The sequence below is a fragment of the Notechis scutatus genome, chromosome 10 (assembly GCF_049901735.1).
Source record: "Notechis scutatus isolate UNSWTSFEM ecotype Mainland chromosome 10, rNotScu1.2, whole genome shotgun sequence".
Taxonomy (NCBI): Eukaryota; Metazoa; Chordata; class Lepidosauria; order Squamata; family Elapidae; genus Notechis; species Notechis scutatus.
In genome coordinates this window covers 18,913,320-18,930,642 of record NC_142018.1, presented here as the reverse complement: position 1 = coordinate 18,930,642, position 17,323 = coordinate 18,913,320, and the positions used below count along the sequence as shown (strand labels likewise).

Below are 17,323 nucleotides of genomic sequence, written 5' to 3'. Positions count from 1 at the left end.
CCTGGAGGAGGAGCGAAATGTCTTCCAAGAAAAAAAACAAGAAAGTCCAGTCGCCTCTTGAAAAAAGCACCTTTGGGACAACCATGACCTAGATGATGGAGAATCTCCACAGACTAATGTCCCAAGGGATGCTCTGTCTGATCTGTTGGACTTCCGTTGAGTCCTACGGTCCAAAATGGGTACAACTTGCATGAAGATCGTTCTATTTTTCCTCCCAGTTGTGTGTTGTGTGTGCTTGTTTTCCTTCCCCAGGATGTTGTTAGATCAACCTGTGCAGTCATTGATGTCCAGCACGAGTGGGAACAGTCAGACCTCCCAAAGCAACACTAGTAGACAGCAGACCAAGTAAGCCACTGTCGTATCACGATGACTCTACCTTGACCAAGTGAAGATGAGCGGACTTCAACTCCCAGAATTTCTAAGCAATGGCTTAAGAATTCTGGGAGTCGAAGTCCACGTACCTGAAAACGGCCAAGATTGAGAAATCTTGCTCTACTGAATAAATGTACATTCTGTAGAATTTTCTAGAACGTAACAAAAGACTGGTGTATTGTGAAGCCAGACTTGAACATTGGACGGTTCTCCAGATGCAAAGGTTGTAAATTTTGACTTGCTGCTTTGTGGGAACATACTTCTGCCCTGCTAATGTTTTGATGAGGCCTAACTTAATCCTAGAAAGTCAGAGTCAAAAGGCACTTTAGTGACGGGATTAAAATAATTTAACAACCGGTTTTCTGCCCTAATGATTTCTTCCAACAACCAGTTCACCAAACTGCTCAGAAAGTTAACAACCGGTTCTCCCAAACTGGTGCAAACTGGCTGAATCCCACCACTGCTTTAGACCTTTACTTCATCAAACTTTCTGCTTACTTCAGGAACCCACAACTGCACCAAAGAAGGTGATTATTTATGGATTCACCAACTCCTTGGAGATCCAGGAAAAAAAAAAAGTCTGATGTAACAATGCAACCATTCTTAAACTGTTCTTCCTTCACCTTCCTCGTTACTTTGAAGGTCCATAAATTGAAAGCTCTTCTAAAAAATCCCTTAAATGAGCAAAAATCTTTCGGGATTGATTGAAAAATCCCTATATGGGTTCATCCCAACTTGCTTTCTTGCGTACCATGTAAGAAAGACTGTCATAGATCTAAGGAGTTGTCCTGTTTTATTACCTGTTGGATCTTCTTTTATTTATTGTTATCTTTTAAAGTTGCCGTAATCCCTTGCGGAGTGGTGTCTTGGGCAACTGAATGGAGATGAGTGTTGACTGGCCGGATGCCCTTCCTGTCGCCAGAGCAGGGTTTTGTTCAGCAGATATATTCTCAGTGTGCCCAGAGAGAGAAATATTTGCCTCTGCCTAGGATCAAATTCACAGCCTTCTGATTACGAGGCGAGAGCTCCACCTCTAGGCCACCGCACCAATCTCGGATCTTCTTCTATTTATGATGTCTCCAAACCTGGCCTTCCAACTCCCAGAAGTTGGCTGGGGCATTCTGGGAGTTGGAGTCCACGAGTCTTAAAACCACCAAGTTTGGGGACACGTGCTCTATTTAAAGGCATGTCTCTGAGCCTCTCCATGAAATCCAGCTAACTCGTTTTGATGTGGGATGTGAAGCTTTTCGTTTCTGTTTCTTCATCAAGCTTTTCATTTTTTTTCCCCTCGGAAGGTTTACTCAAGAGCCACAGAGTCTGCCTTCCGCCATCCAGATGCAACCCGTCACGTGCACGGACATCCGAGCCCCTATCCCGTCTCCTGGCTTCACCCCTTCTCTGATGATGCCCCAACCCAGCGTGACTGTCCCACAGAGCCATCCAGCTGGCACCCTCCACCAGTGGACGCCGCAGCCTGTTCAACAACATCATCTTTACCTCCAGGTAACTGTTTTGCAAGAGGCGACAGTCGATAAAAGAAATCATCATCGTGTCAACTCGTAAAACATTCCTGGGCCTGTTTTCAAGTTGCCATAACTTTTTCCACTTCTTGGTTTTTCTAATCTAGTGCTATTTTTGTTTATTTTTTTGGAACGGCTTTCTGGAAGGTGGTGATAGGGTGTGATGACCTGGGGCATGACACAAAAATAACCAAATACCAAAAATAGAATAAAGTTCCTTTAATGCCTCCAACTTGGCCCCAATGTCCAATTATCCTGGGCTGGAAATCAAACTCTTAAAAGAAAACAGTTTACAGAGGGAGTAAATGCAGTCCACACCCAAAGTAAAGTTAATTCAAAATAAAAAAATCTTGACACAAACCACACTGAAGGAATTACTATAGTAGACAAGGATGATTAATTGCAGACTTCTTCCAGATTATGCAGCCACATCGTTGGGAGGAAGCCAAAACACAGATAAGTTCCGACAAGAATAATGCATGCTTTGCTTCCAGCACTGGGCCATGTCCTTTTAAACAGTCCTCCCAGCTGCAGCCCATGAAGGGGATCAGGGCCCCTTCCTCCCCTGTAGACCATGCCATTCACATTTCTCCCTTATCTCTCCTCCCTGTGTGCCCTAGGATGGAGAGGGGATGGGCCTGGGTCTTCCTCTGACTGCCCAGCCGGCCTGTGCCCTTTCTCAGTTTCCTCCACAACCTCCAGAGCCACACTTCCACTCCCTGTTAGCTGTTTGTCCTCTCCCTCGGAGTCAGAATCCAACAGGGGCATGGCATAGGGCTATACCATTTCAAGGAGATGCCCTCCATGTGACGTTTTGATAGAGAAAGGACAGGTCAACAATCTTCGGCTTGGTCGTCTCAAAGATCACAAGACCCACAACTACCCCTTGCCAACATACAACAAAACCTTCCATTCAAGAGTTGAACACTAACCTGGCAGAGAAACCCAAAGGTGCTTTTTTTTTTAATTTCAAGAGGCAGCTGGACGTTCTGGTTTTTCTTTGAAGAGGTTTCGCTTCTCACCCGAGAAGCTTCTTCAGCTCTGAGAGAAGCTGAAGGAGCTTTTGAGAGAAGCTGAGGAAGCTTTTGGGATGAGAAGTGAAACCTCTTCAGAGAAAAAACAGAAAGTCCAGTTGTCCCTTGAAAAAAACCAAAAGCACCTTTGGGACAACCACGACCTGAAGGACTGAGAAGCTCCATAGACGTGTCCTTTGAAGCTGCTTCATGTACAATCTTCTCTTCCTTACAGATGCCAAGCGCAGCTGAACCGGGGCAGAACCAGCACTTATTCCAGCAACCTCCCTTACCTCAACAGACTGCCACCCTGGGTTACTTCCACCACCCGCAGCCCCCCAGTCATCACCTGCAAGGGCAGCCGTGCAGCCTACAAGACTTGCCTGAAATGCAGCTGCCTTGAGGTTCTCCAAGGAGAGGTGGTCATCACGTTTCCCTCATGGAGGGTGGCGAATCCCGAGCACCGAGTAAGAGAGCTTGGTTCCTCCTCAGAAGGCGGCAAGGCCGACCATGAGAAGGATGGAGAAGGAGCGGAGAGCTACAAGCTGGCATCCTTTCTGCTTAGGAAACCGACTCCGCAGCACAAAAGGCAGATAGCCTTGGCTGTTCAACCTCCACAGCTCCACAAGCGCAGGGAGGAAAGGTTAAGGGAGTTAAAGTTTGCTTCAGGAACTGTCCGTCAATGTTAAGTTTGACAAGCAGACTAGAATTAGGAGCTGGCATGGACAAGACACCAGCATGACCAGAATGGTGGAACTCAAGGACTTGCAAGAAATCACAATCCTAATAATTGCAACTAGGTGGATTTTAGCTTGCAAGTCCTTTGAGTTGCTACTAGGATCAAATTTTTGATGCTGATAAATTTGGACCCCAAGAGGTGGTTTTTGAAAAGCGTTTTGCTGCCAGAGAGATCACAGCCAGTCCTGGCCTGATTGCTTGTTCAAGTGTGCAATTGATATATTTTAGGTTTGCAATTTCCTTGCGGCTCAATTTCCCCCTCCCCCCATCTGGACTTATCTTTTGGATAATCGAGCGATGCTGCTACTGTTTTATGAAAACCAACCACTTTTGGCCTGAATTCTTTCCTTGTACACCAGCTCCTTTTGATCTTTTGAGTTGCCTGTAAAAAGAGTCCATTGGGTTTTTATTTTATTACAAAATGGAGATTTTTTTTTTAAAAGAAAAAAAATCTTTATCTAGCTCAACTCCCCGATGAACCAAATAGGGTGCAAAATCTTTATTTTTTCTTCGTCTGGTTGACTTGCATTTTGTTTTGGAGAAATATCTTGTCACCCAGAGAGAGAGAAAAAAGGCAAACTTTATGGTTTTGCTGTTAAAGAGTTTGGCAAAGTGGAATCTTGATCGAAGAGTCAGTAGGGTTAACAATAAAACGTATTTTTGTAAATGGTAGATTTTTTTTAAAAAAAACACCTGTGTTTATATATTTATGAACTTTTTTTTAAAAAAAGAACGTTTTTTTAAATTCCTCCGTGGTGAGAAAACACCAAAGCATCCTTTATTGACTCTTTTTTGCAAAAGAAATGAATTGTAATTTGCAAGGGGCATTTTAAAAAAAAAAGACTTGCAACTTACTTTGGCTTACACATTTTATTCTTTAGTCTTTCCAGCTTGTTCCTCTTTTTGGGATGTGAAACTTTCACCTGCTGCTGTTAGTGCAATGTTGTTTTCACAAGTGCAGTGTTAGGAGGCAGTTTGTTTAATAATAGTTCAGGGTCATACATTTGAAAAAAAAAAGCAAACTACGTTTATTCAGGTATAGTTGTATGTGTGTGTATATATAAAACTCTCAGGCAGATGAATCACTGTTTTATCAAAATCTGCATTTTCCTAGGATTGTAGTTTCTTAACAGCTAAACATGCTTTGCATGAACAGGCATGTACCTGTCAGTTTCCCTGGATATTTAAACAAAGGGGTAACAATGGATTTTTTCCGAAATCCAGTATTTATAGAGCAGTATTCCTCAACCTTGGCCACTTGAAGATGTGTGAACTTCAATTCCCAGAATTCCCCAACCAGCAAGTCTGACATCTAATGCAATGCTTTACAAACCTGGGTTAAACGTGGTTTAACATTGGGTGAACGATCCACGAACCCACTACCCATCTCAAAAGGGACATTTAAATGGAATTAAAAGTCTGCCTTGTGTTCTAAACTATGTTTGAACATCTAAAGTATTTCTATTAAGATGAAAATTTGATCCAATCCCCAAGGGTAATTTTGTTGAAATGATATTTAAGATCAGTCTGGGAATCTCGCTTTTAAAATCCTGGTAGACCTCAAATTCCGTTTGTTTGTTCAGCGACTGTTTGAAGTTACGACGGTGGCTGGAGGAAGGGAACTCATAACCAGCTCTCCAAGTTGATAAAAGAGTTTCTGAAAAGCACTTTTGGAAGGGGAAACCTTTGGGAAACCCTGATCTAATACAACAGCGATGAAGTCATTAAACAGAATAGTCTTGTTTTAATTCTGCTCGGTGGGTTGAGGAAGACCGCTTGAAATGATAAATCATCTCCCACATCTTTAGAATTTGGAAGGGTAGAGAGCAGGCCAAGAATGTTTGCTGAGCCCATGAGTTTGTCTTTTTTAACCTTAATGCCTAATACAACTAGTCCTCGAAGTATGACCCCAATTGTTCCCAGAATGTATGTTGCTAAGTGAGAAATTTGTTAAGTGGGTTTTGCCCCATTTTACGACTTTTCTTGTTAAGTGGATCATATGAACCAGTGGCCAAGCGTCCCAAGGTAAATCACATGACCCTAGGGATGCGGCCATGGCCATAAGTGTGGGAAACGGTCATAACTCTGCTGTTGTAACTTTGAACGGACACTTAAATGAACTGTCGTAAGTCAAGGACTACCTCTAGATATGTTGTAGAAGTTAGAAGTCCTAGCAGGATCCAAAGTGAGACGAATCTTTAGTTCGTCGTGGAAGCACAAAAATTATTTTTCCCTCCCCCAGCCTAGCACTTTCTGTACATATTTACAAATGGAAAGGCTGGTGGGTTGACAAGAGGCAGAATCTAAACTTTATATATTAGCTGGAAGGAAGGAAGGAAGGAAGGAAGGAAGGAAGGAAGGAAGGAAGGAAGGAAGGAAGGAAGGAAGGAAAGAAAGAAAAGAAAGAGGAAGGAAGGAAGGAAGGGAGGAGGGAGGAAAGAACAGAGAGAAAGAAAGAAAGAAAAGAACAAAAGGGGAAAAAGAAAAAAGCGAAGGTTTAAAATTGAATATTGAATTTATTTTGTACGGTGTCAAATATAGATAACTTTTTTTAAAAAAAGAAATGTTCCTATTCATAAAGTATTTTGTAAAATGGGGAAAAAAAAAATAAAGCGTGAGGAAAGTGTCTTATTGAGGTTTGGTGCAGGGGCCAGGGGGGAATAAACCAGGATCGACTGGAACCCTCTCAAATCCTTGTTAAACCGTGTCCTTAGATCCTCCAGCACATTTGTACGTATTATTTTGGAAGAAAAATAAAGCTCTACTTTTAAGACACGTTGTGTGGTGCCTGATGGTTCCTGGATTATGTTCAGCATAGGAAAGGAAGGAGGTATTTTGTGGGTCTTATTTTACTCTGAAGCAGAAATTAAAAGTTCTGATTCTTAAAAGTAGCTTAAAAGTGACTCAACTGAATACATTTTTTTGCTCCTTCATAAACATTCATCATACAGGAGACAAGAAAGTAAACTAGTTCTGTACCATAATATTATGATTTTTCCCCCTCAAGGATAATAATATATACATGTGTAATATGTTTTATAAGACAATTCAATCCTAAGCTTTAATATGTGTGTGTGTGTGTGTGTGTATGGTATTCAGCTTTGTTCGGGTATTTTCCCAAGTCATTATAGTTGTGCTTTTAAAGTTGTAGCAACGTTTCGGCAGAATCTCATCTGCCATCATCAGGTTTGTGTATTGTGTTCATCTGTGAGTCAGGCTTTCACAGCCGTTTCTGTTTTAAATTTGGTGCTAGCCTACTGCTGTGCCAGAATGGTTTTTTCTTCATCCTGATCGGTTGGGAGTCTTGGTCTGTTTATTGGTCTTGGAGTTTGCTGTGTGGCACAGCAGTAGGCTAGCCCCAAATTTAAAACTGAAACGGCTGTGAAAGTCTGACTCACAGACGAACACAATACAGAAGCCTGATGATGGCAGAAGAGATTCTTCTGAAACGTTGCTACAACTTTAAAAGCACAACTATAATGACGTGGGAAAATACCCGAACCAAGCCACACCATACATGTAATACCATATATATATATATATATATATATATATATATATATATATATATATATATATATATATATACACACACACACACACATATATATATGTACATATATATATACACACACACACACACATACATACATATTCATATATATACTTATACTTGTTTATCGCAAGTATTTGTAGTGGTCTCTTGGAAAACATACTATAAAAAATGCCATTCATATGGCCATCCACAATTGCATTTTATATACTTTTGTTGAAAAAGACACGATTTCTATCGAGATATATATATATATATTTCCCTTTATAAATGCTTTTTATCTTTTAGTTTTATTGGTCATTTAGCAGCCATGAGTAGCAAAGAAAGAAAGAAGAAAAAGAAAGTTGGCCTAAATCAATCTTTGAATTTCTGTCGGTGGTGCTAACTCCAGATTTTATAAAAAATACTTTCAAACTGAAGGATTCTTGCGTTACACAGCCCAAATCTAGAAGCTTTCTTTAAAACTGGGATTTTATATCCCTGGTACTCCTATTTCTCCATTACATTAGAATTAGGAGCACATTAAATTGGAGAAAACTGGGGTGGGTTTTATTTTATTTTTTGGCATATCAGAAAACAACTGGATTTTGAAAAAATATATACCTGTCTAAGGTTGCCACCATCCTCAACTGTGGTGGAATTAAAAAAATAGCAGCACTTTTAAATTTGAAGTTTGCAAATATCAGTGGTTTTTTTGTTTTTGTTTTTTTTACTAAAGCACTGTTTGGATTAAGGTAAATTGAAAAGTGTTTTAAAGGCAATAGAGGTTGGGTTTTTTTTTTTTTAAGAATAAATTCTCATCCTTGAAAGACTTGAAAAGTCTGTGAGGAATAAGACTCTTGGAAAGTCTTTGAAGAATGAATTCTAATTATTTTTTGCTCGTAACGAATAAAGCTTCACTGTTCTATTTTCCAATAGCGATGAGTTAGCTTTGGCTCATAATCCATGGGTTGTTTTTTTAAACCTGAGGCTGGCAGGATTTCATCCTTGATTCTCATGCCTACAACTTCAAGTCCCTTCCTCCTGACACGTAACTCGATCTCTAGGATTTAAGTACTAGATCCTGGCTCAGCATTAAGCAGAAAACCCATCTGGGCAACATGAAGATGAGTTTTTTGTGTGTGTGCAATAGCATCCAACTTTCTTACTAGTACCCTTTTTTTTTTTTTAACTAAACATCTTGGTGATCTTGGACCCCGTGAAAACAATGGTTTCCACCCAAAAAAGAGGAAAAATACATAAATAAAGGAATTACCGCAGAGTTAAATAGCTGTTTTCCCCCTCAAGTCATTTTCAGCGTTGTGTATGTAGAATTAAAGCAGCTGAAATATTTGGAATTTCTGTTCCTAGCTTTTCATTTGACTTGACTAGATGGTTTTTCAAAGGGGAAACCTCAGAATTTTACTTAACTTTGAGGAAGATTGCAGTATGACGCAACTTCCCTGCTTGTAAAATTGGGATAAATTACCCTTGTTTCTGGATGTTGAGTAGAAGAAATGTCCAGAAGAAGAATGGGACGATTTGCCACAGCCAACTAACTCACTGAGGCTAACTCGCCGCAGGACAATTTAAGGAATCAATTTAATGAATTCAAAATAAAATTTAAAAATATATTTAAATTTTTGTTCTGTTCTGTCCCCTCCTTTTTGCATCCTTCAATGATTCTGTTCCACCCTTTCTTGGGTATTAGTGTAACTCTTGGCCGTGGCGAGTTGTCCAGAGGTTTTGCACAGTTGCAAAAACTGAACGCTATCCGCTTCAGTGGGAGGCAAGCGCTGCCTTTAAAGTAATGTATATTTTTAAAAAATTCTTGCCTTCTCCCTTCAATTGATATGAACGGCTTTCCTAAATCGGTATCCTAAACTGGTCAGAGATCCTGCCCATGGTGCATGAAACAGACCTACATTCCAAGTTTTAAGAAAGTCTTTGCAAAAAAAAAAAAAAATTGCCGACGTTAAGACGACCCAGCAAAACGGGGGCCTGAAAAGGGAGTGCTTGGAAATCTTGTACTCTTAAGGAGACAATTTAGGGTTTTATTTCCCCTCCCACAAGCTGCTCTGTGTTGGCTTTATAAAAATCTGGTGTATTAAAATGCAAAGATTGGGTGCAGTTGTGCTTCAAACAACTTGAACCCCCGCCCCCCACAAAAATTACAATTAAAGCCACGTACAGCGCCCTGCCATTAAGGGAACTGGGCTAAATCTTCAGTGTGAATGTCAAACTCGAATGGTTTACCTCCTTTTTTGGGGATTGTTTTACACAGAGGAAAGAGGGGTTATTATACGCCGGCTCGTGCTTTCAGCTGAGTGGCTTTCGCTTTTTCCAATTTGGCTCTGACATCGACGGACTTCTCGAAAAACCTCACCAAGGCAGGTTCGTTGAGCAAGGAGGCCAGGATCTGCTCAAAAGCGAACGACCAGCCTTCACTGGAGGAACTGGAGGTGGGGGCTGCTGGGTCCCCAGTCTGGGAGGCTTCTGAGGTGGTAGGACCAACCGTGGGAGATGTTCCTCTATGGGTTGGGGAGGTGGGACTCTGGAGCTTCCGTCCCACCTCCTCCATCCTCAGCAAGAGGCCGGTCACGGTAGCGATGGCACGGAACAGGAGCTCTTCTTCCGGATCACCGTGGAATAAGTTATACAAGGTCTTGGAGAACTGGATGAACTGGGACTGGGAAGGGAGAAAGAAGGGTTGTTCTCAGATCAAGCGGGGGGGTATGTGGATCAACAGAACAAGCCAGGTGTCAACTCATCAAACACTCTTATGCCTGTTTTAGCAGTTGCCATAAAAAAGGGGGGGGGGAAGCGAAAGTACATTCCAACTCTTATCTTTAAAAGATTGTAACTTAAAATACCAGAGATTTTGTTCGGGAATATATTTAATTGGAGAATGTGATTGATGACACCCAGCCTGTGAAATGTGCTCAATTGGAGAATCTGATTTATGAGACACCCAGGTGTGTGTGTGTGTGGGAAAACAGGGTCACAGGGCACTGGTAAATGACCTATGCCAGAATTGGCTGCATACAGGGCAGTGCCAGTATGTCGCCTCTAATGAATCCTTGGAAGTTTATTGAAGTTTGGCTCGAGAATCATGATTTAATTAGAGTGATTGCTGGAATCCTGACACCACGCAGCTTTTATTAAAATGGTGTCTTGGCTAAATTTCTCCATCAAGGGGCCTAAAGATGCATTGAATAACGACCTCCATCCCCTCCCAACTTCATGGCTCATCTGGCAGGGGTTATGAGTTGTAGGCCACCATGCCTGAAGATCTCCAGGTCAAAGAAGACTATATTTTGATGTCCTGAACTTTAGCAGCATTTGCTAAATGGGATTCTTGGTTCTTGACTTTGGTTGTTGCAGATGTTCCATGACCCAACTAGGTTGCACCATCATCATTATTCATCATCATAACCTTGATGATGTCACCTAGTTGGATTATGAAACGTCTGCAAGAAAGCCACCAAGCTCAGAGAACACTAAGGATCCCACCATCATCCTTCGCCTCTTCCTCCCTTCTAGCACTGATGATATTATCTAGTAGGGTAATGAGACATCTGGAAGAAGACCACCAAGCCCAAAGAGCACCAAGGACCCCACAGCTCGCCTCCACCTCCTCCTCCCCCCTTCTAACACTGATGATGTTACCTAGTAGGGTAAGGGGGACATCTGCAAGAAAACCACAAAGCCCAGAGAGCACCAAGGACCTCACGGTTCAATCCTGAGCTACACATATTCTCTTCTATCAATATTTGCTATACCTCTACCCGACTTGCATTAAAGGGGGGGGGGAATACTTCACTAGAACAAAATACTTGCTTCCAGAAAAGTTCCCACCTGGTTCATCCGGGGCAAATCCTTAATGCTTTCTTCCTTTTTAAGGATCTCGTCTTGCCACTGCTTCAAGTAAGCCTGGATGTCCACTTTTCCTTTCCCTGCGTTGGAAGAAGAAGTCAAATTCAGAAGAATTGTCCCGTTTTCTCAACAGCTTCTGCTTAGGTCACTTTGGAGCCTGTGCAGTTTCTAGCTGAAGCTTCATCGCCTCTCCATCAAAAACTTTCAGCCAGGCCGGGCTTCTAGATAGTGGCAAAAAAATCACTAAATAATGCTTTAATGTTTCTGCCATCTTGCCCTGCAACTCTCATACTTTACGCTCTTAGTACTAAGCTGTGACCTCAAGGCATGATTCATTGTTAACCCCTACAAGCTTGGCCTCACCCTCTCTCTTCCCTTCCTCCAGTACGGTTTCCAAAAGACTGCCGATGGTAGCACATAAGAAGGGGAAACTTGACAGATGCAAGCTAAGCCACGATCAACCTCAACCCTGATCCCCCCAAAAGGTGAAGTCTATTAAAAACTTGGCCTGCTGGGAAATCCTCATCCTTTATTAAGAGAACCAGCAGCCTTGGCAAAAAAACTTTCTCTCGCAGGCTAACAAGTCTGTCCGGCAGGGAGATTAATAGTCGTCTGCCACATCTCCATCCCCTCCCTTTTATCCCCAGACCTAGGGTGGGGCTTGGCTATCAGTGTCAGATCTTCCATTTGAAGGGCCGGCCCATAGATTTCCACTGCTCTCCTCTCCTTTGCCTTCTGTGCATCCGCGCGTCAGGCACTGGACCCAGCTGTTCCGCCTCTTCCTTATCAGCCACCTCCAGACCTGGGGGCTGTTGACTCTTCATCTGAGGACTGATGGACAGCCCAGGCTCCGCCTCTGTCTCTCTCTCTCTCTCTCTCTCTGACAGTTCCATTCCCTCTTCCCCCTTGGAGCCCCCAGGTTGCTCTGATGCTGACCCTGACTCCCAATCCTCCTCCTCCTCTTCTGATTTGGCTGCTGGAAGGGCCTGTGTCCAGCAGGTCACAACATTCACACCACCTCATACTTTCATAATGGACAGACTTCAACGGTACCATCTTAAATCTCTGGCTAAATCCAGGTCACCTACCTTTTTCAGGACTTGCCTTCAAGACATCCGCATTGTCTTTGTCTTCAGGAGAAGAGACTAAGATAAAGAAGAGTATTGATACTAAATACATTATCCGTTTATTAAATGAGGGCTGTTTTCAAGTGGTCCTTGACTTACGACCACAACTGAGCCCCAAAATTCGGTGGCTTAGAGAAACATTTGTTAGGTGAGTTTTGCACCACTTTATGACTTTTCTTGACCCTGTGAATGACGGCAGTTGTTAAGTTAGTCACAACCGTCATTAAATCTGGCTTCCCCGTTGACTTTGCTTGTCAGAAGGTCACAAAAGGCATGACCCCTGCAACCGTCATAAATACGAACCACTTTCCAAGCATCTGAATTTTGATCACGTGACTGTCGGGATGCTGGAACAGTCCTAAGTCACCTTTTTGGGGGCCGCTAAATGAATTGTTGTAAGTCAAGGACTAACTGTACTTTGATGGTCTATAGGAGCATTTCTCAGCCTTGCCCACTTTAAGTTGGGTGAAGATCAAGAATTCTGGGAGTTGAAGTCCACTTTCTTAAAGTTGACAAGGCTGAGAGACCCTGTTCTATGGCAAGGAAGTTGATCTTTCCCCATTTGGGATCCTTCCATTAGAGGATCTCAGCATTGAACTCCCAGGAATTGAACTCGAGACTCTCCAGCCTTGAGTTGGTCAACCTGATCTACAAGTTGACGCCAACACTGCCAATGCGTTCACCAAGGCTTCATCAAGTGCTTGCAGTTAGCATTCTTTTACTTGAGAGAACTAATTCTGAGCTTCTTGCAAAGGGGTCACCTCTCTCTCAATTCCCAGAACACTTTCTTTGGCTTTCACTGGAAGAATTTAGATTCATGGACGCTTACCGCTTAGTTGACTGAAATGGATCAATTCTTCTTTAGAGAGTTGGGCCCCTTTCAAAGGCATGAGAGATTCCACCTCGGTAAAAGCTGCCAAAAGAAAAAAGAACCAGGAACAAGTTAAAAATCACAACACATGATACAACAATACATCACACAGCATGGAAGATATAATCACTGTATGACTTTCTTTCTTTCTTTCTTTCTTTCTTTTTCTTTCTTTCTTTCTTTCTTTCTTTCTTTCTTTCTTTCTTTCTTTCTTTCTTTCTTTCTTTCTTTCTTTCTTTCTTTCTTTCTTTCTTTCTTTCTTTCTTTCTTCTTTCTTTCTTTCTTTCTTTTTCTTCTTTCTTTCCTTTCTCTCTCTCTCTCTCTCTCTACCCCCCCCTCTACCTCTACCTCTACCTCTACCTCTACCTCTACCTCTACCTCTACCTCTACCTCTACCTCTCTCTCTCTCTCTCTCTCTCTCTCTCTCTCTCTCTCTCTCTCTCTCTATATATATATATATATATATATATATATATATATATATATATATATATATATATATATATATAGGTCTATTTTTCCGTGTAAGATTAACAGTATCTTGGCAACGTCTCTGCCAAAACATCGACAAGATACTCTTAATCTTACATGGGAAAAGACCCAAACACACCTAGACCTACATACCTGTACCCGTGAAAATCTACGATATATATATATATATATATATATATATATATATATATATATATATATATATATATATATATATATATATATATATATAATTACACTTTTTCTCGTTACACATCTCAATCATCTTTAAAAGTACTGAGGCATCTCTATTACAAATACACATTTCCATACATTTGTAATTATTTATATACATTTCTAAACCACCTTCTTATCTCTACAATTCTTATTCCTATTGTCTATCCATTTATGCCAATTCTCCCATACTGCATAATACGCTGAGTCTCCTTTATCTTTTAACTCTAAGGTGGATTTGTCCACTTCTTCACATTCCAAAATCTAAAGGGTTCCCAAGGATGTTTTTTTTTTCCAGGAGGCAACTGGACTTTCTTGTTTTTCTTTGAAGACATTTTCACTTCTCACCCAAGAAGACTGGAAGCTCTGATTGGATAGTGGGGAATGGAAGGATTTATACTCCTTGCAGACAGCTGGTCATTTGCATCATTTTGGAAAGACGTTCCAAGGAGGTTCCACAGCTATTTGTACCACTCAGGTGACCCTGAGGACACAGACAAACCTCCAAGTGGCCTCAATGACCCTCTAAAAGGATGCAAATGACCAGCTGTCTGCACGGAGTATCAATCCTTCCATTCTCCACCATCCAGTCAGAGCTGAAGAAGCTTCTCGGATTCAAAGTTTCGTCTTCAAAGTTTCGTCTTCAAAGAAAATCCAGAAAGTCTAGTTGCCCCTTGAACAAGCACTTTGGGGACAACCATTGACCTGGAGGACTGAGGATCTCCACAGACAGGGAAGCAAGGCCTAAACATGGCGTCTCCACATCACTCACCTGGAGGAATGTGCAGTTTGAAAAGCAGCGTCAGCTTATGGGTGAAGCTTCCATGATACAGGACATCTAATAAAAAGGGAAAAATGGAAGACCATTAAAAACCAAGAGGTCATTCAAGAAAGTTCATCATACCCAATGGAGATGATCAAATGTCCAGAACAGAACGAGTTGGGAAGGAACCTTGGAAGTTAGTCCAACCCCTGCTCCAGCAGGAGCATTTCAAATAGTTGTCCAGTCTCTTCTTAAAACAACTTCTTAAGGCAAGTCCTTCCACTGGTTGATTGTGCTCACTGTTAGGAAGTGTCTTCTTCGTTCTAGGCTGCTTCTCACCTTGGTTAGTTTCCACCCATTGTCCCAAAGGTGATTTTTCAACTGAGCTTTTTCTTGGAAGACGTTTCGAAGCTTCTTCAGCTCCGACTGGATGGTGGAGAATGGAAGGGTTTCTACTCCTTGGAGACAGCTGGTCACTCTCTAAAAGGAGTCATTGAGGCCACTTGGAGATTCATCTGTGTCCTCAAACCTCCAAGTGGCCTCAACGACTTTCTAAAAGGATGCAAATGACCAGCTGTCTGCAAGGAGTATAAATCATTCCCCACCCTCCAGTCAGAGCTGAAGAAGCTTCTTGGGTGAGAAGCAAAACGTCTTCAAAGAAAAAAAACAGCAAGTCCAGTTGCCTCTTGGGAAAAAAAAAAAGCACCTTTGGGACAACCATGATCTGGATGGCTGAGAATCTCCATAGGCACTTTCCATCCATGGCTTCTTGTCCTGCCTCCAGGTGCTTTGGAGAATAGCTTGACTCCCTCTTCTTTGTGGAAGCCCCTGAGATATTGGAAGACTGCTATCATTCCATCCCCTAGTCCAAGGGTCTTCCAACTTGGCAAGTTTAAGACTTGTGGCCTTCAACTCCCAGAATTCCTGAGCTAACATGGCTGGAGGAGGAGGAATTCTGGGAGTTGAAGTCCACAAGTCTTAAAGCTGTCAAGTTGGAAGACCTCTCATCTATCTCATCTATATCTTCTATCTATCTATCTATCTATCTATCTATCTATCTATCTATCTATCTATCTATCATCTATCTATCTATCTATCTATCTATCTATCTATCTATCTATCTATCTATCTATCTCATCTATATCTTCTATCTATCATCCATCTATCTCAAGGGTCTTCAAACTTGGCAAGTTTAAGACTTGTGGCCTTCAACTCCCAGAATTCCTGAGCTAACATGACTGGAGGAGGAGGAATTCTGGGAGTTGAAGTCCACAAGTCTTAAAGCTCTCAAGTTTGAAGACTCCTGCCCTAGTCCTTCTTTTCATTAAACTGGACATACCCAATTCCTGCAACCCGTTCTTCCTACGTTTTAGCCTCCAGTCCCCTAATCATCTTCCTCGCTCTTCTCTGCCCTCTTTCCAGAATCTCAACATCTTTCTTATATCCTGCCGATTCCATTCTCAAGGAATAATTGAAAATTGGCTTCACAGTCACTGCGTTGTTCTAAACCAGCCAGATATCACCCAGGGAGGGAACCTGATCCAATGCCAACTCTTCGGATCGCTTAGCCTGGGACGTATTTATGACCCTACCCCAAATGGATGCAAATTCCTTGAAGCTGATCAGGCCATCTACATTCTCATCCAGCAGCCGGAAGGTCCACAGGGCCAAGGAATCTCGGTTGGCACAGTGCGCCCAGGGACTCAAGAGATGGTACAAGGTTCGGAATTGCTGGCAGTCGATGCGATATTGGTCCAGGTAGGGCAGGCTGGCATCGTGGTGCTTGAGGGCTGGACTGTTCGGTTTCCAGTAACAGGAGAGAAAATGTTCTTTCTGCCCAAAAAACAAGTGATAGCCCAAATAAGTGATAGCCAAAATGTCATCAAATCACATGGAAATCATTTGGGGAAATATTAAGTTTTTCCATAGAATTATCCAGTGCTAAAGTTGAACACCATTGGCTATTAAAGCTCATCTCCTTAACCTCTATATCTACAACCATTATGCCATCTGTGAAAGTCTAGAGGTGGCACCTTTGGCAAAGATCACCAGAAGTTTACCGTGTTTCCCCGAAAAGAAGTCTCTGTCTTATATTTTTTTGCCACCAAAAAAGGCACCAGGTCTTATTTTCGGGGGATGTCATCCACCGACTAACCTCACTTATGCGCGTCGCCCCCGGCCTCCTTTTCGCGGTCAGAGGCCTTCAGGAACTTCTTCTTCTGCGGCCAGCAAGCCTTTGTTGCAGCTGATAATAAGAGCTCTGGATCGATCCTGAGCTTTCTTATCAGTTAGAGAGGCCTTCAGGAAAGCCTTGCCAGCCTTGCCGGCTGCAGAAGGAAAGGGCCGGCAAGGCAGGTGTCGGGGTGTGCCAGGCCTGGCTACAACTGTCCAAAGGTAAGTAGTAGGGCAGCTCTACACACCCCCCAATCCCCACCCTAGCTTAATTTTTACCTGTCTACTCTAGAGTGGGTGGGATCTTAATTAGGGCTTATTTTGGGGTAGGCCTTATATTGGGTATACGTGCAAAAAAAAATCAAGCTAGGACTTACTTTTGGGTAGGTTGTATTTTCGGGGAAACGGTACTTGAATAAGTTATCTATCCAGGAGCTCAAGGACACTAATGTAAAGATCTCTTTCGTCTTCATCATAGCAGCTCTTATGATAGATTTGGGGATGAAACAGAGTGATTGCCCAACTCATCCACTGAATGTCCACAGCTGATGGTGGATTTCGAAGACGGCCTCCTCATCGTAGTGTGAAGGCCCTCGGCTTTCATGCCCTAACTGCTCAACAATTCAATGGAAGA

The 17,323-nt window shown here is 42.3% G+C and overlaps 2 protein-coding genes across 5 annotated transcripts in view; one reads left to right on the top strand and one right to left on the bottom strand.

The window, feature by feature from the left end:
* PASD1 (PAS domain containing repressor 1) overlaps positions 1-3,449 on the top strand; it is a 59,598-nt gene extending 56,149 nt beyond the window's left edge. For all 4 annotated transcript variants that reach the window (XM_026674810.2, XM_087972206.1, XM_087972207.1 and 1 more), the window contains 3 exons: positions 253-345; positions 1,668-1,875; positions 3,141-3,449. In XM_026674810.2, coding sequence (XP_026530595.1) covers positions 253-345; positions 1,668-1,875; positions 3,141-3,308 — 469 coding nt within the window. In that variant the 3' untranslated portion in view covers positions 3,309-3,449. The remainder of the gene's footprint in view (positions 1-252; positions 346-1,667; positions 1,876-3,140) is intronic.
* Positions 3,450-7,437: 3,988 nt separating this feature from the next.
* TBC1D8B (TBC1 domain family member 8B) overlaps positions 7,438-17,323 on the bottom strand; it is a 36,375-nt gene continuing 26,489 nt past the window's right edge. Inside the window, 6 exon segments of the mRNA XM_087972205.1 lie at positions 7,438-9,864; positions 11,034-11,131; positions 12,140-12,196; positions 13,008-13,091; positions 14,527-14,592; positions 16,110-16,350. Of these exon segments, the coding sequence (XP_087828331.1) occupies positions 9,475-9,864; positions 11,034-11,131; positions 12,140-12,196; positions 13,008-13,091; positions 14,527-14,592; positions 16,110-16,350 (936 nt within the window). The 3' untranslated portion in view covers positions 7,438-9,474.